Source organism: Antechinus flavipes, chromosome 5 (genome assembly GCF_016432865.1).
Source record: "Antechinus flavipes isolate AdamAnt ecotype Samford, QLD, Australia chromosome 5, AdamAnt_v2, whole genome shotgun sequence".
Taxonomy (NCBI): domain Eukaryota; kingdom Metazoa; phylum Chordata; class Mammalia; order Dasyuromorphia; family Dasyuridae; genus Antechinus; species Antechinus flavipes.
Genome location: NC_067402.1, coordinates 48,688,832 through 48,715,519, shown reverse-complemented (window position 1 = coordinate 48,715,519; position 26,688 = coordinate 48,688,832). Strand labels below are relative to the sequence as shown.

The 26,688-nt window shown below is 34.9% G+C and overlaps 1 protein-coding gene across 1 annotated transcript in view; it reads left to right on the top strand.

Moving 5' to 3' along the window:
• ZNF804B (zinc finger protein 804B) overlaps window positions 1-26,688 on the top strand; it is a 584,010-nt gene that overhangs the window by 488,134 nt on the left and 69,188 nt on the right. The window contains exon 2 of the mRNA XM_051962355.1: window positions 7,690-7,833. Within this exon, the coding sequence (XP_051818315.1) occupies window positions 7,690-7,833 (144 nt within the window). The remainder of the gene's footprint in view (window positions 1-7,689; window positions 7,834-26,688) is intronic.

Below are 26,688 nucleotides of genomic sequence, written 5' to 3'. Positions count from 1 at the left end.
AAACTTAGCTGCATGACATTTTTCATTGATTTTCCTTATATTAGAAAATGAAATGTCAGGTACTATTAATTGCATTTTCACAATAAGCAGTTACAGCAGGAGTAACAGCTAAATGAAAGCACTTCCTGTCTAATGCACAATGGATGTATTCATTTAAATGTATTCAATTTAGATGAATGTAACATGTCTATATTCATTACCATTATACAGATCTGTAGGCTGAATTGATGGGGTGGTAATTGCCATCTTTATAAATGAGACAGTATTGCAGGTTTCCGGAAGAAAACCCATTTTGGTTTCACATCTCTCACTCCCACACAGTAGCATATTCTATAAGCTCTCTTTCTTTGCACAGACATTTACCTTTAATTTCTTATTGGCCAAAGCACTGAGGAGAGCATCTCTTCACCAGCCCAATATACTGGGTGCACAATTTTGAACAGCAATTTGCTTCTTGAGGCCAGAGAGAAAGTAAAAGGAGAGAGGCTGAATAGTTCCATAACCAATATTTTCTTTGCCAAGGGCAAGGAGCAGATAATTCCTAACACAGTAACTTGTACATAGTAATCAATAAATAAATATTTATGGATTGTTGAAGAGGAAGACGTAGGAAGTATTTCTGGGATGAAACTGCTATGGTGGGCAAGGAAAGGAGTCCTGAGACACTTGTTGAAGCTCTTGCCATAACTAAAGAGTGGGTAAGATAGGAAATGTTACTAGAGGGATGCTATCAATGAACCTGAAATTATCTGCATAATCAAAGTTCTGATTGTCCCACCCTAGTTACTGCTCTGTTACCGAGAGTCTTCCATTCATTCCATCCACTGCCTACAGGTTCAGGCTTTTCCTTTAGCCTGCCTGTACTCCAGCTCCTAAGAGTACTCTAATAGGAACATATTTTCCCAAGCCTGAGATGTTCTTTACCCCCTTGCTACTAATGAAAGAGAATAGAAGCTGTCCTCTGATAGGTGAAGTCTCTCTCCTGATTAAAAAGTAAAATTGTCAACCAGCTCAAAGCACTTCTGCTCTTTCACGACAAAGTGTGTATTTCAAACCTTCCAAGAGCAGCTCCAATGGAGTGAGTCTAACAGCTTTTAACAGAGATCTCAGTTATTCTTTGCAGCTCAAAGGAGATGGTCCTAGTGCCATGGACATGGGAGTTCATTTGCCTATCTACAATTTATTGTTACATTGCCTGTTAAACAACTCCGGGAAGCAATCCTTGACTTGATAAACTTGTATGATGCAGCATCTGTATTTGATCGATAAGCAAGCAGGAAATTATATCTTTCTCCCCACCCCACATCCACCATGGCAGACAAGCATAATTAAGCAATAAAGCAATAGCCGCTTCTGTGATTATCTTAAGGTACACCTGGGAACTGCCTCACGCCTTTTCTAAAGTGTCTTTCTGGTGCAGGAGCTGCATATTAATTTATGCCGAGGAAGATGATGTTGGTAGGAGAGAATGCTGATGAACAGCGGTTTCAGAGCAATGTATATTTATCAAAAATAATCTCCTGTGCTCACCCTCCACCAATTAGAGAGTGCCTCTGATTTATGTGGTTACATAAGCAAATGTTAAGCATTTAATTGTCAGTTCATGGGCAGGGGGTTAAAAAAGCAAAACCCTGGAAACTTGCCGAAAAGTCAGCAATTGCACTTTCAGTCTCAGAAGGAAAAATAAACTGCCACCAAATCCTGCTATCCACAGAAATCTTCACCTATTCATTATGTGTGTATGTACATGTATATATATAATATATATGTATATATATATAGTATGTGTGTATAAGAACATATATATACATATATGTATGTATGTGTGTATATATTATATATATATACATATATGTGTATAGCATGCAAGTGTGTGTGTGTATATAATTGTATGTATGTAGATACAGATTTAGGTATCATGATTTTCCCTGCCATTTAGAAAATCATTATTGCCAGGGCAAAGGATTTGTCCCTTTCAAGGCTAGAAAGTCTAGTCACTAGGGGCAAAAGGTAGACCTGGAGTAAGTTAGAAAATTAATGAGTAGTTTCCAGTTCTGCGTCCTCAACTCAAAGCACAAGCAAAGCAAGGAATGTGTGGTTAGAGAAAGAATGCTAAACTAGAACATCTGAAGTCTAACCTTGACCTTATTATTTACTAGCTGTATTCTAATGGCCAAAACCCTTTAAATCTCAAGTTCTGATGTTCCTTATCTACAAAATAAGAGGGTTGGTCAGATGTTTTTTAAGACCCCTTCTGGATCTAAAGTTTTATGGTTCTGTTGGTTTGAGGGGAAAGCTCCTCATCTGAACAGAGGTTCACCTTCTACCTTGGATGATGGATGGCAACTACAGTCATGGTAACTTGGGCTCCATCACATCAGAGTCAGAGGTAGAAGGAGCAATCATGGAGTTCACCCCTTCCAATCGACAGAGACAGTGATATTGAGACTGTGCAGCAGGGGTGGGACAGTAAATGTTTAACAAGTGACTCTCTGGGGGAAAAAAAGTTCAAACAAACAATTTAAAATTTAATTTGAATTATTAACATTTTCATAAGTCTAAGATTTTTTTTTAAGTCTAAGAACCCAACAAAGCAATAAATCAGCCCCAATTTGTAGTGCTTGCCAAATTTCTATGGTATAAATGCTTACGCTAAAAATTTAACAATGGGTTTTCTGACCTAGCTCCAGTATCCTGTTGCTTTAGGTCACAAAGGTAATTAGTTGTAGATTTTAACCTAGTTCTTTTCATCCTCCCTCTCACCAACTTAGATATATCTCCTTAGAAATGCACTATTACTTAGCTATGAATATAATATTTTTATTTCAAAACACATGAAAATCATGACAATTTTTCTTGAATTCTTTGAACATTGTTGCATTTTGCTTCTTTTATGCCAAATTTTCTTCAATGTCTGTATTTTTATGTTCCAAATGTTATTTCCAATTTAAAAACTTGGTGAAAATATCATAAATTCTAAGTTCTGCCTTCTATGGTCTTTATTTTTTTCTTAAATAATACATTGATTGAGAGCTCTAATTTCCAATTTATTTGCTTTCTTGTATCTTCTTTTGATTCCTTTCTTTGTTCTTTTTTTCTCCTTCCCTTTCTTCCTCATTTTTTTCTCCTTTCCTTACTCTTATTCTCCTTCTTTCCTTCTTTCTTCTGGAGTTACTTGCTGCTGCTGTCCTACAAGCCTTAGATTCCTTAGAATTATCTATTTGATCAGGATATTTGGGTTCATTTTCCTCCTTTTTTTCCTTCTAGATTAATGAATTTCTCAATTTATCTTCTGATGAGCTAGCATTTTGCTTTTTTTTTTTTGCTTGATCTTTAGAACCTTTTCCCAATTTCCATTGCTTTTCTCTAAGTTTCCTTTAAAATTTTTGACCCCTCCCCTCTGTTCATTGTTGCACTGAGCTCCCTAGACTTCCTTAGCCTTCTTGAGCTAGTCCTTTCCCAGAGTAAAATGTTGCAGAAGAGAAATTGGTTCTAGTTTTAAATCTCTCTCTCTCTCTCTCTCTCTCTCTCTCTCTCTCTCTCTCTCTCTCTCTCTCTCTCTCTCTCTCTCTCTCTCTCTCTCCTCCCCTTCTTTCCCCCCTACTCTGTGTGTATAAGATCAAGCAGTTTTATTGGAGAGCCAAGATAATAGACCAAGTTAGATTATGCTCGAATTCTTGAAGCAGTCCCTTGAATATAAGAGTAAAAGGTCAAATTTGGGCTTTTATGTAAGAAATATGAATTCAATTCTCAAAGCTCTGAGCTGGTATTATTATCAAAGAAATATGAAGTACAGAAATTGATTTCCAGTTACTTCAGTTTCATAATCTAAGCACATATTCAGTATCACTGGAAATGATAACTCCACCTTCTATCTCTGAAGGCTCCAAGGGACTCAGGAGTTTTATAGATTTCATAATTGTTTTAGAACAATGTGATTACTCCTCTTACTTTTTCTCTGAGTAAAGAGAAGGGTTGAATAGTATTTATCCTGTTATGTACTGAAGAGGCTGAAAAACAGCATTGCAAAGGGGCTTCCGGAGGTCATTCAATGAGTAGATGGAACAATCCCAGACTAAAATCTGATACTCAGAGCAGTATCAAGACTGTCAGAAATTTTTTCTTTGTCTATGTGACTTGATATTTTGAAGAAAAAGTGAATAATTCAGTCAAAGATCCTATAGTTCTGTTTACTCAATCAACATGAATTTCTGGCAACAGTCTTTTGCTTCTGTAAGACTGTGGGACAAAAGACTAAATCCTAACTCCGCTGTGTGTGATATTTGTCTCAATTTCTTTATCCATTAATTGATAGGATTATACTAGATGTCTTCTAAGATTCTTCCTCTTTCCAAATGTATGACTGTATAAATATCAAAACCCCTGCATAGAAAAACATACTTTTTCTCTAACCCTACTCTCCCAAACATTAATTGTAAAATATAATGACTAGAGAATTGACACAAAATTGCAATAATGAAAAAGAATCACTATTACCAAATCATTTAAAATTAATTTTATTAAGAAAATTGAATAATCCATTTTTTCAATCATTTTATGAGTCATTGAGAATGGTTAACAAGAAATTTTAATTTTAAATGATTTACTTATATTAATATTAGCTACTAAAATTGCTCTTTTTTAGTAATTAGTGAGAAGAATTATCTGAAAAGACTAGATTGAAAACAACCCATAGGTTATTAAAATATCAGAGGAATACATGTAAAAATCTCATATTTGGAAAGCATTATTTTATCACTTTCTTTTATATTTTTCAAATGAATGATACAGCCAAAAAATTATCATACCCACATCATGGTCAAGGCACAGTACTAGATATTAGACATATAGAGGCAAAAATAAAATGATAAAATCATATATTTATGAGAGAATTAAAGGGAACATTTTGTCCAACCCATAGTGGTCACCCTTGCCTTCATTCTGCTGGTAAAGAAAAAGTCAAAGACTTACATTTTATTTGGGAATATGAAATTCTCTCTATTTTTATCACCTTGGATAGTCTATTAAAGATTGAATATCAGAGTAGGAATTTGTCCACAGAAGAAATATTCTTTTAATTTTTCTAAGATGGGTACCCTAGGAATGAGAAAAACTTGATTCATCAAATATATACTGGTCATGTTACAATGCCAGAGAAACTGAATCAAGATAGAGATTAGAGAGTTTGTAATATTTTATTTAGAGGGAGAGATTGGACTGGGGGCAAAACAGGATCCATGTTACCACCAGTGGCTAAATTGAACTCGTGTCTCAAAGTATTCAGCAGGGAGCGAAGAATTCCAGGGATTCTTATAGGGCTCCAACGATCAGGAGAATAAAGACACAGACAGGTTGAGCACTGGTGAGCGGGAACTTCCAAGAACAGACCATAAATTCAGTTCTGACAGGTTGGGGGAAAGGAAGGATCATAAGTTCTGATAAGTTGGGAGGCTAGGAACCACTGAGTCTGAGATAGAAAATATGCCCCCAAATCTGACATTAACCATCTGCATTTTATGGCTCTATGGAATGTTAATGATCAGGATTCCCAGCCCTAATTATATCAGTTCTAATGGCCAGGAAGGGGGGTTGCCATAAGGAAGATTGAGGCAGAACAATTCAGGGAACTGAGGCAGAACAAGGTGATCACATGTCAGCTTTACAATGACCTCTCAATGGCCAAAAAACATTCTCTATAAGTCTAAGTTTTAGATGAATTGGCAATATTCATCGGAGAAATGATTCTCAACACAGAGTTTTCCATGTTGATAAAATCATAGATACAAATTAAAGTAGGTAAATAAATGGATAGATAGACAGATTAGATAGAAACATTAAATAGATGGGTAGATAGAAAGTTAAACAGATATGGACCTGGACAGATTAATGGATGTTTCCTTGCCCTGGTTATCTTGTAAGGCCAGAATATACTTTTTTCCTTTGTTTTTCTTAAAATCTTTATCATATAACATCAAATCCTTGTATCTTGTATATATTTCTAATATTCTGCTACATGAAAATGTTTGTCTCCCAATAGAATATGTGCTCATTGGGGGCAGGAACAGTTCCCCGACCCACCCTCCCCCCTTTTTAATTTCCAGTCCCTAACACACTGTCTGGAAGAAAGTAGGTACTTAATAAATATAGATAGTCTATTAGAATCTGTATTCCAAAAAGGCAGTATGGTATAAAACATCAAAAATTAGGCTTGATCTAGCTGTGTGACTCTGGGCAAGTCACTTAATCCCAATTGCCGCAGCAAAAAAAAATTAAATTTAATTAAATTTAATTTAATTTAAAAATTAGCCTTGAACCTAAGCCTGGATTCAAGAATCACCCTTATTAAATACTGACTATGTGAGCCTGGTCAATATTTTCTATTTGTTCTAGTACCTCTGATCTGTATTGGTAGAGAGAGGTTCTTTATATTACAGTTTTCTATATTGAATTGACTTGTTAAAAATGCATGTAAGAAGGAAAATATAGGGGTGAGGGTGGTAAATCAGGTAAAGACTGATGAAAGCATATATATCCTGGAAAGTACAAGTCAAGTAAAGAAGCATCATTAAGTGTTTTTACCTGTGAAATACTGTCGTTGGGAATACAAAGGCAAACACCCAATCCCTGCTCCCAAGAAGCTCACAATCTAACAAAGAAGACTCCCTTTAAATAATCATGTGCAAATAAGACTGACGCAGAATAAAGTGGGCAGCCAGGTAGTGACATAGTGCATAGAGTGGCCAGATCTGGGGACCCACCTTCCTATGTTCATATCTGGCCTCAGACACTAACTAGCTTTGTGATCCTGGGCAAGTCTAGTCCTCTGTGTCTCAGTTTCCTCATCTGTAAAATGAGCTGGAGAAGGAAATGGCCAGGATCTGTGCAAGGAAAACCTCAAATGGGATCATGATTAATTGGGCACAACTGAAAAACAACTCAACAACAAATTATGTTTTTGATAATCTCAGAGAAAAGATACTTAGATTAAAAAAAAAAGTAAAAAGACATCTTGCAGAAGGTGGAACTTATCTGAGACTTAAGAAAGCCAGGAGGCAGACATGAGAAGGGAGAAAGTTCCAGGAATGATGGATAACCAATAAATATACACAGTGACAGAAGAAAAAATATCCTGGGAGAGGAAGAGCAAGTGGATCAGTGTTACTGACTGGATCATAGGCAAGTAAAGTGTAAGGAGATTGAAAAGATAGAGAGAACCAAATTAAGGAAAAATTTATAAAGAACTTTATATTTGATCCTGGAGATGGTTGGGAGAAGGATTTTGTTCAATAGGAAGGTAATGTGTTTAGATTTGTGCTTTAGGATTATCGATTTGATTGCTAAGTGGAAGACGGAGTGGAGTGGATGGAGACTTTAGGTTATTCCACCTGTGAGGGGATGAGACCCTGCCTGAAGGTAGAGCCATGCCAGAGAAGAGAAAGGGGCTCACAGAAACAGTGGGACCAAGTGATGTGAGGTAGCTGATTAAGGTGGTGATGCGATCTGACCCATTTCCCCATCGTCCTGGGTTTCCAGAAAAGTGAACTCGAGAAGGTGATTCTCAGGATCCGTTGTTTCTCACCACTGTACAAATCCTTATTACAGCTGAGTTACCCATTCAGCTAATTCATCTGAGATGGGGCTTGTGTAAAACTCTATCGAGAACTCTAAGCAGAACCTCTGTCTTTGCAGGATGATGCAGAAAAGGAGAAGACCACAGCCAAAGCTCTGGAAGATGTCAAAGCCAACTTCTACTGTGAGCTGTGTGACAAGCAATACCACAAGCACCAGGAGTTTGATAATCACATTAATTCTTACGACCACGCCCACAAGCAGGTAAATTGAAATGGAGTATAACTGCCATGTTTTACTGACCAGGTCAGGCCACCAAAAAAGCCGCCTAACTTTTTAATTACTTGAAAATCTGTGAAGAAAATACTGTCTTTGGGTTTGATTTTTCAAATCGCATGTCAAATGTTTTCAAATAGGTGCTTTTGAGATAAGGTATGATGTGCATAATAACTCAACAGACTCTACTAAAGAAGTTTAAAAGTTTAAGGGAAGTAGGATTATATTTTAGAACTCTTCTTTAAATCTTGGGAAGCTTTATAACCTGGGTTCATAGCCACATCATATCTATAAAATATAAGAAATAAATATAAGAAAAAATGAAATATAAAATATAAAACTAAATCAAATGTTATTATCAAATTATTCAATATGCTAATTGCTTAAAGCAAAAGCTAGACCTTCCAAAAATAAAAATGGTTTCTTTGTAACCTCTCCATAATTATTATAAATATATATTATGTATAATAAATACATATGTGATATGTAATATATATAATCCTATATAATATAATGCAAAATATATAATATAAAATTATTATAAATATAAATATATGTATAAAACAGCATATTTGAAGGAAAATCCTTGGAACCCTTGTGTTTAATATGAGTTTATATCCCAGTTCTGCCACTTCAATTCAATAAATATTTATTAAGTACCTACTATATGCCAGACACTGTGCCTGAACTGAAGAAAAAAAATAATGAAAATTAGTCTCTGACCTCAAGGGGCTTACAACAAACAAATGTATACAAAGCAAGCTATAAGTGGGATAAACAGGGAAAGCACTAGAATTAAGAGTATTTAGGGAAAGTTTCCTATTGAAGGTGGGATTTTAGTTGAGATTTTAAGGAAGCTAGGAAGGAGTGGAATGGAGGAGAGAAAACATTCAAAGCATGGGAAACAGCCAGAGAGAATGCCCAGAGCTGAGAGATGGAGAGTCTTGTTCATGGAGTAGTTTTTGTCACTGGATTAAAGAGTATGTATTTGTCTGGGATGTGAGGGAGTGGGATCAGAGGTCTAGAAAGGTAGGAGGGGACTAGGTTATAAAAGCCTTTGAAGTTCAAGCAGACATTCCAGGAGCATTTATTTGCTCCTGGAGGCAATATTTATTTTATTGAGTTTATTGAGTAGGGGATGATATGATCAGGTCTGTGTTTTAGGGAAATCACTTTATCCAGTGAATAGAGGAAGAATTAGAATGGGGAGAGATTTGAGGCAGGCAAACCCATTATCAGATTCTTGTGGTAATTGATACATGAGATGATGAGGGTCTGTATTAAAGGTGTGGAAGTGTCAGAGGAGAAAAGGAAGGAGCATATTTGAGAAAATAATATTATGCTACCTACCTCACACAATTTTAAGGATAGCACTTATACTACTATACTCAAGAGGGGCAGAAGTCCTTCATTGCCTGTACAAAGCCTGGTTCATCTCAAATTAGAAAAACAACTGTCTCAGCTCCCCATTCAATTAGTATATAAAACTGTCTGTCATAATACAAAAGCCATTTGCTTTCAGCTTCTCCACATATGAGGCTAATCCCTATAATCTCCATTTGTCTCACAAAAGGATTTGTTTTTCCCCTCAAGTAGTTCATTTCTGTGTCAGGACTCTCTCAGAATTCAAACAGGTCCATTCTTAAAAATATGTGATTGTGTACTCCCCATGCTGGTCTGCTTGGGACGATTGGGTCTTGTTTCAATGTACTGAATCTAGGGGGCAGTGACCTGTGATATATAGAAGGAATTCAGTTCCACTAATAGGGATAAGCTTGGGTGGGCTTGTTTCAGATCATGCTTTCTGTTATTATTTATTATAATTTCTCCTGTTCCAGTCATGGCCACATATGGCCATGGGTTGGTGTCTGATTGAGTGTTTGAATCAGAGAGAAATATGAAAAAAAAATGATATGAACAGGCTGGACTCTCTTGTCTTTGAATTTCCATTTAAAACATTAGATGAACAATGCCCACTAATACCCAGGTGCCAGATAATGGTTCTGCTTCTAACCTGCTTCCTGGCTCCACATCAGAAACTCACGTTCAATGGCATGAGAAACACAGGACTCTAACAAATCAGAAGTGATGGAGCCATATTCCTTAACTCTACTCTGGGATGCCTCAATTTGTGGAATTTTTCTGGTCCTGTGTCTCTATGGCCTCTCAGAGTGAAAGGATAGAAAGCTTCATCCTAGAAGGAATAAGAACACAAATGATCTTCTGTCTAAGTTTAGAATGGAATTTCATAAAGGAAGTATCTCTACCTGGTACTGTGATTCTTGTTTTTATTCATTCAACAAATATTTATTGATTGGCTACTGAGATCAAGGCACTATAATAAGCAAGGTAAAAATATCTTCTTACATTTGGCTTCTCCTGTACTTTCACATTTGTTGAGTTGTATTGACTTTTATGTAGTTCAAGCTGATAACATGAGTTGAATTATTATTTGTACTAATTGGGTGAAAACCAATCAATGGGATTTTGACATTAAAGATGATCCTTCTGGTTGTAGGAGATAAACTCTCACCTGATACAGGGATTTCCTGTACATCATTTAATTCTGCTTGAATAACTTCTAGCAATGGGCACCTTATCATTTGAAAGCCTACTCCATCTCATTACTGGAATGCTCTAAGCAATATAGGGAATAATTTGTAACTACAAGAAATACAAACAGAAGGAATGAGGAAGAAAAAGGGAAGGAAGGAATGAGGAAAGCGAGAAGGGAGAAAGATATAAAGTTCTTTATTTTTATTACTTTAAATAGGTAACCAGTTGAACTTCATTTGCTGATTTTTAAAGCCAGTTGTTAAATAGCAGATCAACCCAACCAAAATGTTCTCTCAGACAGCAACCTGGAACAGCAATGAAATGACAGATAACAAAAGTAATAACTTATTTTGTACTGTGTTTTAAGATTTATAAAAGATATATGACAGTAGGATGGAGATAGATGGTGCAAATATTAGTGGCACCATTTTGTAGTTATGACAATGGAGATTTCAAGAGATGAAATGATTTTTTCAGGGTTACAGGGTTTCTAAGTGTCAGAGCTTAGATTCTAAAGCAGGTGTCCTGACTGCAAATAAAGGGATTTAGGTGGTTGAGTGGATAAAGTGTTAGGTCTGGAGTTAGGAAGACTCTTCTTCCTCCATTCAAAACCAATCTCAGATACTTACTAGCTTACTGAGAAAGTCACTTCACCCTGTTTACCTCAGTTTCCTCATCTGTAAAATGAGCTAGAGAAGGAAATGACAAACTACTCTAGTATCTTCTCCACAATGAGGGTCAAAAAGAGTCAAACATAACTGAAACACAACTGAACAGCAACATAGATAAAATAGTCTGGAAAGCTTAAAGAAGTTGTGAAGTTTTTAATTTACTTAGCTTACTGTCTTGCAAAAAACTTATACAAAGTTATTGATGAATAAATGAATGAATCACAATATTAGTTATCAACATGTCTACTTAGCCTTAGACTAGATTTAGCCATACTAAATACTATGATTTAAAAGCAGTGGAAATAAGAATCTGCTACTGAAATTTGGCCCAGAGTCTATGAACATGGTTCTATTTCCTAACAATTTGGATTTGTTCATTTTAGTTTCTTCTTTATGATCCCTGAGAAATTGCCCAATCTAGTTATAAAAATTCTAATTAGATCTGTTATATTTGCTTATGCCCTGAACTATTTATTCTTGTACATAGACAGTTTCACATAAGTTCAGTTTCTTTAAAAAAAAATTCCTTATATTTTTCTAAGTATAAAAGATGAAGGGTCAATATTGCCATAGAACTATCTATGTATTTTATAAGATTTCTTCTTTTAGTAGCCCAATTCCATCATTAATATCTGTTATATAATTAAACACTTATTTTAATTTTTCCCTGAAAATATTGTATAATATCAGTTAGTGACCCTATTGACTTATTTATACAACATTTTGAATACATTCTTCTCTTTTCTTGTATTCTGAAGATGTTAAAAAAAGATCTTTGCCTATGTTTTTTTTTCTTTCTCTATTCCATTCACCATTGTTTTTAACCCATGCCCAGTTCTCATACCATAATGATTTGTGTTTTGTTATAGTTCCACAACGCCTGAATTGAATATTATACCAATCCTTTGCCATATAACAATAGTATTTCTCCTACCATTATTTAAGATTAGTTACTTTTGTATTATACTTCTAAGATCTTGGTTTTTAACATTTAAATTTTTTGAGTACCTCTAGGTGTAAGGATCTGGAAAAGGCCCATGACAAAGTTAATTAGGGTAATAATTTTATAACAATGGAATGAACAGAGCCCATATATTAAAAGCCATGGACTTTGCATAAGCTCTTCAATGATATGCTTTGGTGATAAAAGTGGATGAGGTAACAGTTAATATATTAACACTGAATCACAGAATCTCAGATTCAGAGAGACCATTTAGCCTATGACTGACATAGAATCCTTTCTCCAATATCTTCAACAAGCTATCTTCTAATTTAGGTTGAAAAATAGTAGAATTTCACTGAATAGTAAGATAGCAATACACTGAGGCCATTTATATGTTATTTCCAAGTTAGTAAGAAAATTAATGAGTGACCTTAGTTGAGAGAAATAAAAGATCATTGTTGGCTGAAGTAGCATTGGATAACTTCACGGAAAAGCTAGAAGTTGAACTCAACTTTAAAGGATGAGCATGATGTGTATTGTTGAAGATTTGGGAAAGAATTCCAGACAGAAAGCAAAATGAACATGCTTCTAGCTTCAATATTATAAGCATATCTCTAAGGATAAAGAAATAAATCATCAGTGGACTATTAATAGTATTTTACATTTGATCATCTATTCCTAATTTTGTAGTCATACTCACTTTGTTCTCCTGTTGCTTCCGCTGTAAATGAATACACTTTAGGTTCTGATTTTGACTTGCTTTTATAGTAGGTACATTTCTACTAGTTTTTCTGAACTCAGATTCATTTTCTTTCAACTTTAGTATAGATTCACCTGCTTTGTCCTCCCTCTAATTTCTTTCTATATGATACTCTTGGGAGATAGAGGGCAGTGGCCAAAAAAAAAAAAAAAAGTGATTTCTTGCTTGAATCTTTAAATTTCTGTACTTTGTCCCTCACTGTGGATAGTTTTATCCCACTGGATTTCAGGAGGATAAGCTTTCAGTCTTCTGAAACGTACTTGACAGAATTGCTTTATAGCAAATAATGGGTTTTCCTTTGTTTTGTCCATTTAGATTAGTAGCTTTATCTTGATGACAAATTTACTTAAATTGCCATTCCTGATCCAGAATGTCATCTTTTTTTTTTCCTTTTCATCAATTGCCCTTATCTGAGAAGACAATACTAAATTAAAAAACATTCCTTAGTTTATATTTGATTCTTTGATGAGAAAAAGGAAATAAAGTGCTGTGCATTCCCTTCTGCTAAGGATTCATTTCTGAGATAAATTAACTTTACCAAGCTAATCATTCAGTGCCAGGTGAGGGAAAGGAGAAATTATCTTTTAAGGGTAAGTAGTTTTCTCTAGGGAGGATTTTCATCTTTTAGCACTAAAAAATTAAGCATTTTTTGACAGCATAGAGGAAAAAGTGTTGGATCTGGAGGCAAGAAGGTATGGGTTTTAGTCTCACCTCAGATGTTTGATAACTATGTGAGTTCAAGAAAGTAATTTAACTTCTCCTTGCATCATTTCCTCATATGTAATATGAGGGATCTGAATTCACTGACCTTTAATGCTACTTTTAGTTCTGATTATCTGATCCTAAGATTCTAAGTTCCTTTAGGGATTCTTGCACACCCAAAATATATCTTATTCACTGATTCCTGAAATTCCACAATCAAAGATCCATTTTTTGGTGGTCAACCTTTCTACAAAGTTCTTTTAAATAGCCCTGTTCCCATTCCTTCCTCTACTGGCTTCTGAGACATCACATTCTCCTGATTTTCCTCCTGTTATTTGAACTCCCTCTTTTAGTGTCACCTTTTATAATTCATCCTCTTCCTGACTCCATTACACTGGGACAGTCAAATATTTCCAGACCCTGATTCAGTGCATCTTTGTAGACTGAAATAAAATGGCAGCTGTAATTGATGAGTCATCTTCAAGGGATCAGACAGAATCAAGAGGTCATATTCCAAAAAAGACAAAGAGAAGAAGGGATATTTCCATGTTATATTTAAAAATATATATTTTGTGTTCATGTAAATTAGGATTACTTCCAAGGCCATTGTTTTCCCTTTTATCCCCATTTACTCTTAGCTTTATTCCATTTTCCTATGGGGAAGATTCTCAGTACTATCAGTGAAACTTGAGCCTCAGCTAGAAATAACTTTCTATAACTTTTTATCCTCAGAATATGTTATCAACTTTACTCCATTCACCCAAATAAAGAAGGCAAATAAGGTTTATTACAGTTAGAGAATATAAGTATAGATTAGGATATTCTACTGTTAGAAAGACAAACTTTAGTTAATTTTTTAATAGTGAGGATGAATTATGCTGCATCAGTCTTTTTCCCACCCATATCCTTAATGACTGATGCTTTCTATTATAAAGAGAAGTAAGTGTGCAGTATATGGTTGGGAAATAGAGTGTGCAGTTTCCTCAGCAACAACCCCTTCTGAGCCTTCATACAACGATTGTCATTGTTGAATGACACAGTGATAGCCACTGTAAAAAATATTGTCATCTATACAACTTTTGTGATAGCTGAGGGGAACCATATAAATTTTTTATCTTTTCATAGCCCTATGTTGCTCGCTGATATAAATCCAATAACTATGTTCGTATATGGACAAGGAAGGGGAAAAAAAAAAAAAAAAAAACACTGTTGATGATGCTCTAGTTTTAGTAGCCTGTGCACAAAAGCTTTGGTAGTTTTATCTCTGAAAATGAAGAATAGGAGCCTATGCTCCAATTAATGTCAATTCATTGACTAATGATCAGAATTAACCATTCCTCCCCAAAAATTGTAATGTTCAATGAGAAGAAACATGTGAGAAAACATCCACCTCCAAATATCTTAATTGATTTTTTTATTGTCTCTAGAACCATGGCTTTGATCAATTTTTAAACTGTTTGCATTTCAAAGGAAATTTTCCTGTGTTCTTGACACTTAATGTTTGAGTGATAATTAGACATTAGCCCATTGTAAAATAATTCTCAGACACATATGCAAATGCCCAGAGTCATATATCTCTTTGTGTGTAATATAGTCCTATTGCAATGAATTCCAAGGCATTTTCCAGCTTCTGTAATAGAATGAACATTTACTCTAGACATATAATATTCACTTAAGGGGGTGATCAGTTGGAGTTTAGATGTCTTTTCCCATACAAAGCTTTTAAAAAGTGTAATGCTGATAATTTTTGCAATATTATAAATTATATATTAACAAATACATGCTACATTTACATATATACATATATAATACACATAAATTAATACCTATTGATTAATTCTATTAATGTACATATATTAAGTTTAAAATACTCTACCATCTAACCACCTCAGATTATTGGAACAATTACACCACAATATGTTTATATTAGGGATATTTTAGATAATGAAAGACAATTCTGGTCAAAGGACATCAGAAATTGTCCAACTTTGGAAACATTTTCTCTTTGCAATTATCAATACATAGGAAACCAGAAGACATCAACTGCAGATTAACTATTATCATCCTATCTCACATTTGTATGTCACTTAAGTGGTTTCCTTGTGAGATGAAATATAATGATAGAAACTTTGAGGTATTACTCCGATTTACAGAAAAGGAAACTGAAGCATTATTAATATACATATATTATTATATTATCATATGTAGTTGATCAGACAACCTCTTAAAAATTGAAAACGACTTAATAATAATGTCATAATTAGTATGTATATGGCACCTAGTATATGCCGGTCATTCTGCCAAGTACTTTACCAATATTGTTTCTTTTGATCCTCACAATAACCTTGGGATGTAGATGCCATTATGATATCCATTTTATGATTGAGAAAATTAAAGCATAGATTAAGTGACTTGTCTGGGCCATTCAGCAAGTGAGCGTTGAAGGCAGGTTTGAACTCATGTATTGCTGACTCCAGCCCTGGTTTTCTAGCCACCTCGCCACCCTCTAGATCTGTGTTGTTCAATCTCTACATGAACAAGAGTCTTGTTCATGATCTATTTGACCAGTCTTTGCCTGAAGACTTCCCATGAGAACAAAGTCACCACCTGTCCCATAGTGAGTTGACTGCTCCCTTCCAGACTGCACACCCTGTTGATCCCCCTTTGGGGTTTTCTTGGCAACAATATTGCAGTGGTTTGCCATTTCCTTCTCCTGCTCATTTTTCACCTAAGAAACTGAGGCAAGCAGAGATAAATGACTTGCCTGGCAATTAAATTTCTGAAACCAGATTTGGATTTAGGTCTTCAGACCTGGCACCTCATGCCCTGTGCAGTCTGGCTGCCCAAATCCTACTCTGGGACAACATTTAATTATTAGGAAGTTTTTTCTGTTACCAAGTTCAGTTTTTCCTATAGTTGAAGCATCAGTATGAATGACTGGTCTTCTCATAGCCCTATATGGTTTGCAAGTAAAACCAAATAATATTCATATAAGCACAGTGTAGAAAGGGACTATATAAAACACTGACAAAATCATTGCCTTAATGAATAAAGCACAGACTCCAGAGTCAGGAGGCCTGGCCTGAATTTTGGCTTTGACATTTACTAGTAGCATAGCTATGGGCAATTCACTTAAATTCTGTCTCTGTTTCCCCTTATGAAAATCAGGATAATCTCAAAGTTTCCATTATTATCATCATCACCATTTAAGTGACATGCAAATGTGAGATAGGATGATAATATTTAACCTGCAGCTACACATTGCTAATATTACACTTACCCTGGTTGCAAAGAGAAAGTATTTCCAATGCAAGACAATTTCTGACTTCTTTTGACCAGAATTGTGGGTAGAGTCTTTCACTTATCTTAAATTACCCAAACATAAACACACTGTAGTGCAAATGTTCCAATATTTTGAGGTAATTAGATGGTGCAATATTTAGAACACTGGACCTAGAATCAGGAACATCTGAGTGAAAATCTAGCCTCAGACACTTACTAATTGTGTGACAGGTCATTGACCTCCTTTTGCTTCAGTCTCCTTATCTATAAAATAGAGATAATAACTCTTACCTCACAAGATTGTTATGAGGATTAAATGAGATAGTAAGAGTTCTAGCACATATGAGACAAGGTACAAAAACTTATTCCCCTTCCTTTTCCTAGCCCAATAATCCGATGCATATGTGGTTTCATCAGTGTGAGTATTCCTTTGAGTGATACCAATTTTAATCCAACCATTTTTTCCCTATGAACTCTCTGTAATCACCCATGTCTTCTCCACAGGGCTCTGTCCAATGTGCTGTAGAGCTTCCTTGAATTCTCCTCCATCAAAAAGATAGCAATAAAATACGAATGCTATACATTCTCTTCCTCTCTCAACGTGACTGGATCATCATCTTTTTCAATCATAAATTTCTTTGATGACATCTTTTTATAATACTTTTCTGGAGTAATTCTTTTCTTTGTGATATAGTCTACTTATGCTTATTTATATGCCTTTGTCTTCACCCTTTGGGTGATCGTCAATGGTAGTACTATCCATGAAATTATAACAAATTCAATTTTAAAATAATTCAGTCTTGAAATTAGATTGTATCTCTGTTGAAGGAAAAGGCCCCAAATCACCATATTAGAGGAAAAATCACTATATATGTTCTTGCCATAGCACCAATGATAGAAATTTTGTCATTCTTTTTCTCTTCCCAAATTATAAAATGTTTGATAGTTTTCTAATATAAGGTACTAATTTTCTAAATCTTTGAACTGGAGCTTATTAGTTTGACATGGTTACTTGATGATTTTCTTTGCTTTCCCATGAAATAATTGTATGTAATATAGCCATGTTTCAGTAGGAGAAACTGAATTATCAAATGCCATTGAACATAGGCTTATGTCTTAAGGCAACAAATTCCAATTTTAAATGTCAACCCAAACAATTCTTTATTTTAATGCCATAAGTCTATGAAGTCCAGTGGGCTTCATTAAAAACTGATAGACCAGGTGCCCCACTGCATTCTTACTTTCTGATCTAAGCAAAGAAGATAAATTAGCAGTATTCATCTTTAGAAATTGCATGTTGTTTAGAATAATGAGATTCCTTTAATCATTAGTACTTAAGAAATCTCTAGGAAATAATGTGGAGATTCCTTTAAATTTAATGGTGAGATAAGCTAAATTTGTCATTAAATGTTAGTCGCAAAAGACTTACACTTGCTATTCTTTAAAGTGAATGATAATTAACATGCAAATGAGCAATTTAACCCCCTTTAAATTGGAAAAACCCAGGGGACACTTAATTTCATAGTTGTTAATGATGGCCAAATGATTGTAAGACAATTCTTACCATTTCATTATGCAAGAAATTACAGAAATGTAGGATCAGATTGGAGCATTTAAAATAGAGCCTCAATCAGACAGTTCTGTCAGAAGAAAGAATATTTTCTGTTAGTTTTTTTCTGCAACAACTTTCTGTTCTGCTCAGAGCCCACTAAGGGCTAGGTTAAGCTGGTGAATTTCTACATCATGGATATATCATAAGATCCTGCTGGCAGGTTGGGCCTGGTCACAGATTATAATTTTGATCTCTTTGTTAGGTGGAAAGGCAGATAAAGATCCTGTCTGGTGTTCTATATACTGGACCAGTTAATTCCTGTTTCAGATCCCGTTTCCCTCTTGCCTTGGCCCTGTTCCAGTGATTATAAGTCCTAGGATTTAAACCTGGAAGGGCCCTTGATTCAATTCAAACCAACAATCATTTAACCAAAATTATATTATTAAAATATATGATTACATTTTGTAGGTGAATATATAATCTATACAGATCATCTATGAATATGTAATTTACATAGTTATAATAATTATCTATATATTATATTAAGTATCTATACATTATATTAATTATATAATGTATAGATAATTATAATAATATATAATAATTACAACTAATTAGAATTTTTGATATTACATTATGTTGATTATATCTATGTAAGATATTCTGACGTAGAAGAAAGACAGTTGACCTCAGAATCAGGATAAAGGAAGTCTCTGAGACAATTATTTTGTGACTGATAAGTTGGTTGAATCCTCAGTACACCCAGATGATGCTATAATATTACATGTTTTAGAAAAAGTACTGAATTGGAAGGGTAGAGAGAATTTCCTCACTGGGAATTCCCTATTCCACTGAAATCACAGTTTTTTATAATAATATTTTATTTTTCTCAATTACTGTATGCTATAGCCTCCTTGAAATCGTCCTACCTCAGTTACTCTGCCTCAAAACCCCCAGGCTATAATCATTCCTTCTTAATGTTTGACGGGATAAAGGTCTATCTATTTTAGACATCATTAAAATAACAGGAGCCTCTCCTGTACCTCCCTCTATTATGTCATCCTAAGTGCCTCCCCCATTAGGTCATCCTCGATTTAGAAGTACCTTCCCCATTATGTCATTATTCTTGTTACCCTATAAAAAAGTCTTGTATCAGACATTCGATGCTGGATACTTTGAGTCAAGAGTTCAATCCAGTCGATTGATTTACTCTCCAATAAATTAATAATTAAGTTGTTCTCTAATCCCTATCCTGTCTCAGTTTCTCTGGCATTACATTTTGGAAGCTATGGCATAACATTACACGAAAAGACAATTTTTTTGTTTTACCATCCATTAAAAAAAAAAACCTTAAGTTTTCTGAAACAGTAACAATTTTGATATAGGTTATACATGTGCAATCATGCAAAATATATTTCTATATTAGCAATATTGACAGATGTAAAAAAACAGTATAATACTGTATTACATGAGGCCCTAGGTTTAAAGTGTTGAAGATATAATAATTGCCTGCTTTAAGGATGTTATATTCTACCCAGAGAATATGACATATACACAAAAAAGCATTTGTTATTGTTGCTATTCAGTAATGTTAGATTCTTCCTGACCCCATTGGTGCTTTTTTTAGCAGAGATACTAGAATGGTTTCCTTCTCCGGCTCAGTTTTATTTATTTATTTTATAGATAAGAATGGAGAAATAGGGTCAAGTGGCTTGAACAGTCATATAACAAGTAAGTATCTGAGGCTGAATTTAAACTTCCTTATTCCTCGGCCTGATGCTCTTTCCACTGCACAACCTGGCTATTTTCACCAAAAAAACCATAATACGTGGAAAATGGTGATTGGGAAAGAACACTAATGATTGGGGGATGGGACATTAGGAGTTGAAACTTGAATTAATCTTTGAAGGAAAAAAATGTTTCTGAAGTTCAAGGTCAGGAGGGAACAGATATTTGGCAAGTGCATAGCTCCTGGGAGAGGATACACATAACATTTGTGTGGTTCTGTATAGACACAGTCCCACAGACCAGCATGCACTTTGGGTGATGAGGAGATAATGTACCCCTCACTTAGAACTGTCCTTGGAGGAAGCCCTCTAATATATTGACAGAATCCCTTTACATTAATATAGAGAGAAATTAAATTGGCCAGAGTCCCATGGCATCTCAGATCTGGGACCATTTCCTCCCTACCCTTCTTGTGAATGAACAGAAAAAAGTGTGAGAATTGTATTTTCATCTGGCATGGCAGAGGGAAGTCTAGTAATTATTCCCCTCATCATTAATCCCCTTATGTAAACACCTGCTCTTTCACAAAATCCTGTGTTAACTAATTAGGGCATTTTATCTCATTACTTATAATAAAGTAGAGATTGGTAACACAAGAATAAAAATATTCACTATGAAACTTAATTGATTGCTACAAGATAAATTTAAGTTAGGAAACACTAAAATTTACTAGTGACTGCTTTGTAGATTTTTCTAGAATATGTTGGGTGCTTTAAATATCTAGGTTTATCAGGCAATTAAGAAACAACAACAAAAATTAAAATTTGTAAGTGAATACAGAATGGTGAGAAGCAGAGTGGTACAGGACAGAGGGTCAATTTTGGAGAAAGAGAACCAGGAGGAAAGTCTGAGTTCAAATCCTGGTTGTGGTGCAGACTGGGTACAAGCAAGTCACAAATAGTTTCTCAATGCCCCTTGTTGTTAGTCATTTTTTCAGTCGTGTCTGACGCTTCATGATGCCCACTTGGGGTTTTCTTGGCAAAAGCACTGGAGCGGCTCATCCTTTCTTTCTCCAGCTTATTTTACAGATGGCAACTGAGGCAAACAGGATCAGGGACTTAGCCAGGATCACACAATTGTGCTCTTATCATTGAGCTATCTAGTTGTCCCTCAATATCCCCAGGCAACTTTTTAAGATTATGTGTGATGACTTAGTAGGAGGAAATGGAACACAAGGGAAAGGGTATTCAAAACCTGCCTTTGATGCTACCTATCTGTCTGACCTTGGGAAATCAGTTACCAGTCCTTCATTTCCTTTTTCATAAAATGAGGAGTTAGATGAGGTAAACTCTTGGGTCTTTTCCATGGTGGATCTAGGATACTAGAATATGCATTGATGGAGTCTCCATAGCTGGAGTTCCTCATATTGATTAAAGCACAAATCTAATCTCTCTCCTCCCTATAGGAAAAAAAAAAGTGGGGGGTGGGAGGGAGGGAAGAATTATTAATGGGGAGGCAATGTGAAATGAAAATATAGGGACTCTTTCTGTTGATCTCCCATTTTCCTACAGTCAAAGACAAGGGGCTGAAGTGGAGGGAGGAGAAGTCTTTCTGATAATGCTTGCCTGGGGTCTGGGCTCAGTACTGGTCAATGGGTTAAGCAAATCAGTACTTAATGCCTTCAAAATTAAAAATATAATGTACTTGACTTGAGTACCCTAAATTCATAGAGCAACCCTTCCCTTCTGTGTTTGTAAACTAAGTTTTAAGAGTTCAAGGTCAAGTTTATTCAGTGTAAAGTGTTATGGCTTTTCATACCATTGAGTTTAGGAGAAATAATTTAGAAAATTTTTCATTTTAATCAGATCCTAGTATGTAATTTCTTTATGTGGCAACATCTCTTGTACTTTTTTTTAATTGCCTCAGTGCATTTTTTAAAATGTATTTGAAATCAGAAAAGGAAAAAAATGTATTGACAATGATGTCTAATCAAATCATTTAAATCTGATTGGAAATCTGTAACATAACACTCCCAGATAACTAAATAACCTACCATATTTGGGAAGGTTGGAGCCCCAATACACAGCCATATCCCATAATGTACAACATCATGCCTTGGATCATTACACAGTTTATTTTGCACACGTGATTTTGTTTTTAATTTAAATTTATTTATTTATTTGATTATTTATTTATTTTTATTATACTGCTATAGAGATACTTCTTTTATTCCATGAAATAATTTTTTTTTTTTTTTAATAAAAAGTCACGTTGATATCAACCAAAAATGTCACTGATGGCCAGGTAAATCTGTTTAAGAAGTCATTGCTATGCATAGCTTAACAACATTTGGGCAGCTAGGGGGTAGGGTGGATAGAGTTCCAAGTCTAGAGTCAGGAAGACATCTCCCTGAGTTTAAATCTGACCTTAAATACTTGCTAGCTGTGTGACCTGGACAAATCCCTTACTCTTGTTTGCTCAGTTTTCTCAACTGTAAAATGAGCTGGAGAAGAAAATGGCAAACTATCTAATATCTAAAATAATAGGATTTTCTTGGTAATGGTACTGGAGTGATTTTCCATTTCTATCTCTAGCTCATTTTACAGATGAGGAAACTGAGGCAAAAAGGTTAAAGGACTTACCATAGCTAATAAGTATCTGAGGCTGGATTTTAACTCCATTCTTCCTGATTCCAGACCTCATATACCCCCTGAAATCCATCACCAAACTCTTGAGAGTATCTGATCTCAAGTTAAATACCTCGGTTCTGATGGATGTATATACACACACACACATACATATATATTTATAAATTCCATCCACCTAAAATAAGATTGTTTTTCAATTGATGTCTTTTATATCGACTCTTTCCCTCTCATCATCTTTGCCAATTTGTTGTTTTGATTAGCATTCTTCCTATTAATAGAGATTTGGTAGGATTAGTAATGCTCCACTGTTCCTGAGTACTTTATTCAAATCCTTTGTCTACTGTAATGGGCCTATTACAGTTCTATGATAAGTAATAGAGAAGGGTTCTTGTTCATACATATACACATGTATATATGCATATTGTATCTATGTATGCATATAGGCATTCAAATTCCATTTGTATCTGGGATATATGCAAAGATTTTTCAGCACTTGACAATTTTCTTATCATAGATATTTCACTTTTATTTGTGAAAAAATATCCTTTTCAACTTCTTGTGATTGAAATGATCTATTTTAACTTTTGTAATTTACTCTGTCCTTTGCTTAAGAAGTTTCCCCACATGACAGAAAAGAAGGGTATGAAGCTTCCTATATTCCTTTTGACAAATTTCCCAGCACTTTGTCAACAAAACCCTCCTTCTAAAAGGTTTTTATTCTTCTTACTAGCAAACAATAGACTATTGATTTCAATGGTTAGAATGCTACTTTCAGAGGAACCTTAGAGAGCATATAGTTCTAAGGTATCAAAGACATTGCTCCACATCCTGTGTTCTTGCCTGGGCCCAAACTGGATTCAGATGTAATGGGGAAATATTGACTAAAACAAATAAAAATACAATAAAATGAATAGTGTGTGTTAAAACTAAGTCAATATGCAGCCTTCAGGGATCCTTCCATATGGAATAATGGCACAGTTTCTGTTTGCCAGCACTGATCCAGTCCAACTGCCTCTATTTACAAATAATAATGACTGGTCTGTCATAGTCTGTATAATAAAGAGCCTTTACCCAATGAATTTTTCCTCTGTTTAGCCAAATTCTCTTGAGTGATCCTGGATCTCTTTTTAGAGTACTTGAGTTTGATCCAACTGTTATCTACACACAGAGACATGTAGAGACCCACACCATCTTCACTGGCTTTAATATGCTTTGTAAATGTCAAAGAATACTTCCATTACATTTGAAGTAATTGTTAACATTTGCATAACACTTTAAAGTTTCCAAAGTTATTTGCATAGATTCTCACAATGAGCTTCTCAGAGAAGCACTACCAATATTTACTGTCCCCATTTAACAAATGAGAAAAATAGGCCCACAGAGTTTAATTAAACAATTTGCTAATGATAGCACAGAACCAGAATCTAATGAGATAACCTATTCAAAGCACCTTAAAAAATACTATATAAATATTATTATGATTAGTGACTATCAAGAGGCAATATTCAAATTCTGGCTTCTTCTGACCCTGTTTTCCTACTGAGGGAATACTTAGAGGCCTATGAGTCTGTAGACATAAAGTAGCTTTCCTATAATCACATATGTAGTAAGTATCTGAACCAAGATTCTAATCCAAGTCTTTTGCCCCCCAAATCCTACCATAATAGAAGCTTACAAAGTTGATAAGATGTTTAAAAAAACAAAGTACCATTTAAAAATATTAATTTTGGACTTTCAATGCAGTGCAAGAAACAATAGAGTTCTAGATAATTGAGGCTAGGAGATGCTCCTAGGATTATAGGTAGTTGAGAAAATTTTGGCATAAAATAGAAGAAAATATGACTATTTTGTGCCAGAAATTTGCTACACAAAATACAAGTTTTTGATGCTTATTCTGCATTTTGTAATAACTATTTTAATATATAATTCCATATCATTTTAGGGAGAAAAAGAACATTGAAATAGCCTGATGGTTCTATTAGTCATAGTTTACAAAATATTTAACAAAGTTTAAGAAAGGCTAACATAGTGAAAGTGGTCTCTTACCACTGCCCCTTTGTGGTACCTATTCTCTCTTTCTATTCTGTGTTAACTATTCCAGGGACCTGGTATCTTTATGCTATAGTATTCTAACAAAGTTTATCTACTTTGGATAATACCAAGTTCCAAGCTTTTCCTCTTATCAATTAAACAGTTCTTTGTATGAATATGTGAAAATCTCAATGAGTGGGGAAGGGAAAAGGGAGGAGAGTGTGTCTATTCTGATATGCTAATTCAAGCTAAAATGCAAATGAATGCTAACCCTATATAATATATTTTCCCTACAAATTTCCTCTAGGAGTTAATACTGGAAATTTCAGACAGGAGGGTAGGCATATAGATTTCTGTACTAAAAAGACAATTTTTGTTTCTTTTCAGTAACAACATGTAGGCTAGCCCTGGAGGAATGGCAAAAGATAAGGAAAATATCTCTAGAGATTCTTTTGAGTCCAATAATTATATTCAGCTTAGATTTGAGGGGAAAAAAACATTTTTATCTTATTTTCATTGATGTATTTTGTTTTTGAATATATTTCTGCCCTGTCTCCTCCCAAGTGAGCTGTCTCATAGCAAAGATTAGTCACCATATCAACAGCATCTAAGAGAATATTTGGTATTCCACAACCATAAGGAACCATAGTTCTATACTTGTATAGTGATAGGAGAGAGCCTATTTTCTCAACTGTTCTTTGCCTTTTTAATTATCTAGCCTTCAGTTTTTTTTTCTTTTTTGTGGTTATTCTTTCCATTTACATTATTGTATTCATTGCATGCTTTATTTTCCTGTCTCCATTTAATTCATTCTGTATTAGTTTATATTGATCTTCCTAAGCTATTGTGTTATATTAAAAAGTCACAGTTTACTTAGCCATCTCTTGATTAATTCATAACTATATTGTTTTCTTTTTTTTGTTGTTGTTACTACCAAAAGACCTGCTATGAATATTTTGTTATATGTAGTACCTTGTTTTCCGCATTTGACCTCCTTAGAACCTATAAGTTACAGTGGGCTCTCTGTGTCATAAAATATAAATATTTGAGTCACTTTTTTAAAAAAGCATTATCTATGATTATATTTAAATCCTTATATCCAACACCGAGATAAAGAAAATTCAAGTAAAGTCCAATAATTGAGCATAAAAATGCAACAGAAAAACAACTAGATTCCCTCTCTTGACTTCTACCAGATTCTCATATCCAGCACCTTTCTAGTTACCCTGCTACTCATAGGTCTCCAATCCTTTTCCCTGAAATTTCCTCTCCCCAAAAGACAGATGCAGGACAATGATAGGTCCCTGGATTTACTCAAAACTGCATATCTAGCTAAGTAATGTAGAGCAATAAAATTTGTTGACAGGACGTTACTAAAATACAGGACCTTGAAAAAATCTTCATTCTGTCTCTTTACCTGGTTAACATCCTGACTCCTTAATTGGTCTTGGTAATATTATGCCACAGTTTCCCTGAATTGTTCTGCCTCAGTCCCTCTGGTTGCAACCCCCCCTTCCTAACTATTAAGACTGATATAAATTATGGCTAGGAGGCCTGACCATTAGCATTCCATGAGTTATAAAATTGCAGATGGTTAATCTCAGACTGAGTGGCTTCTCTTATCCTCCCAACTTATCAGGACTTATAATCCTTTCTTATCCCCAACTTGGCAGGACTGAATTATGGTCTGTTCCTGGAAGTTCCCATTTACCAGAGCTCTAACCCCACCATACTTTGTTTACCTGATCGCTGGAGCTCTCTAAGACTCCCTGGAACCCATTACTTGCTGCTGTTTGCTTTGAGACATGAGTCCAATCCAGTCCTGGGGCTGGTTTTGCCCCCAGCACAATTTCTCCCTCTCAAATAAAATATTAAAAACTCTCTAATCTCTATCTTGCCTCAGTTTCTCCGGCATTACAGTAAAGGCCACATCCTGAACCTTTTACCTGATGACATCCTATCTGGAAGAC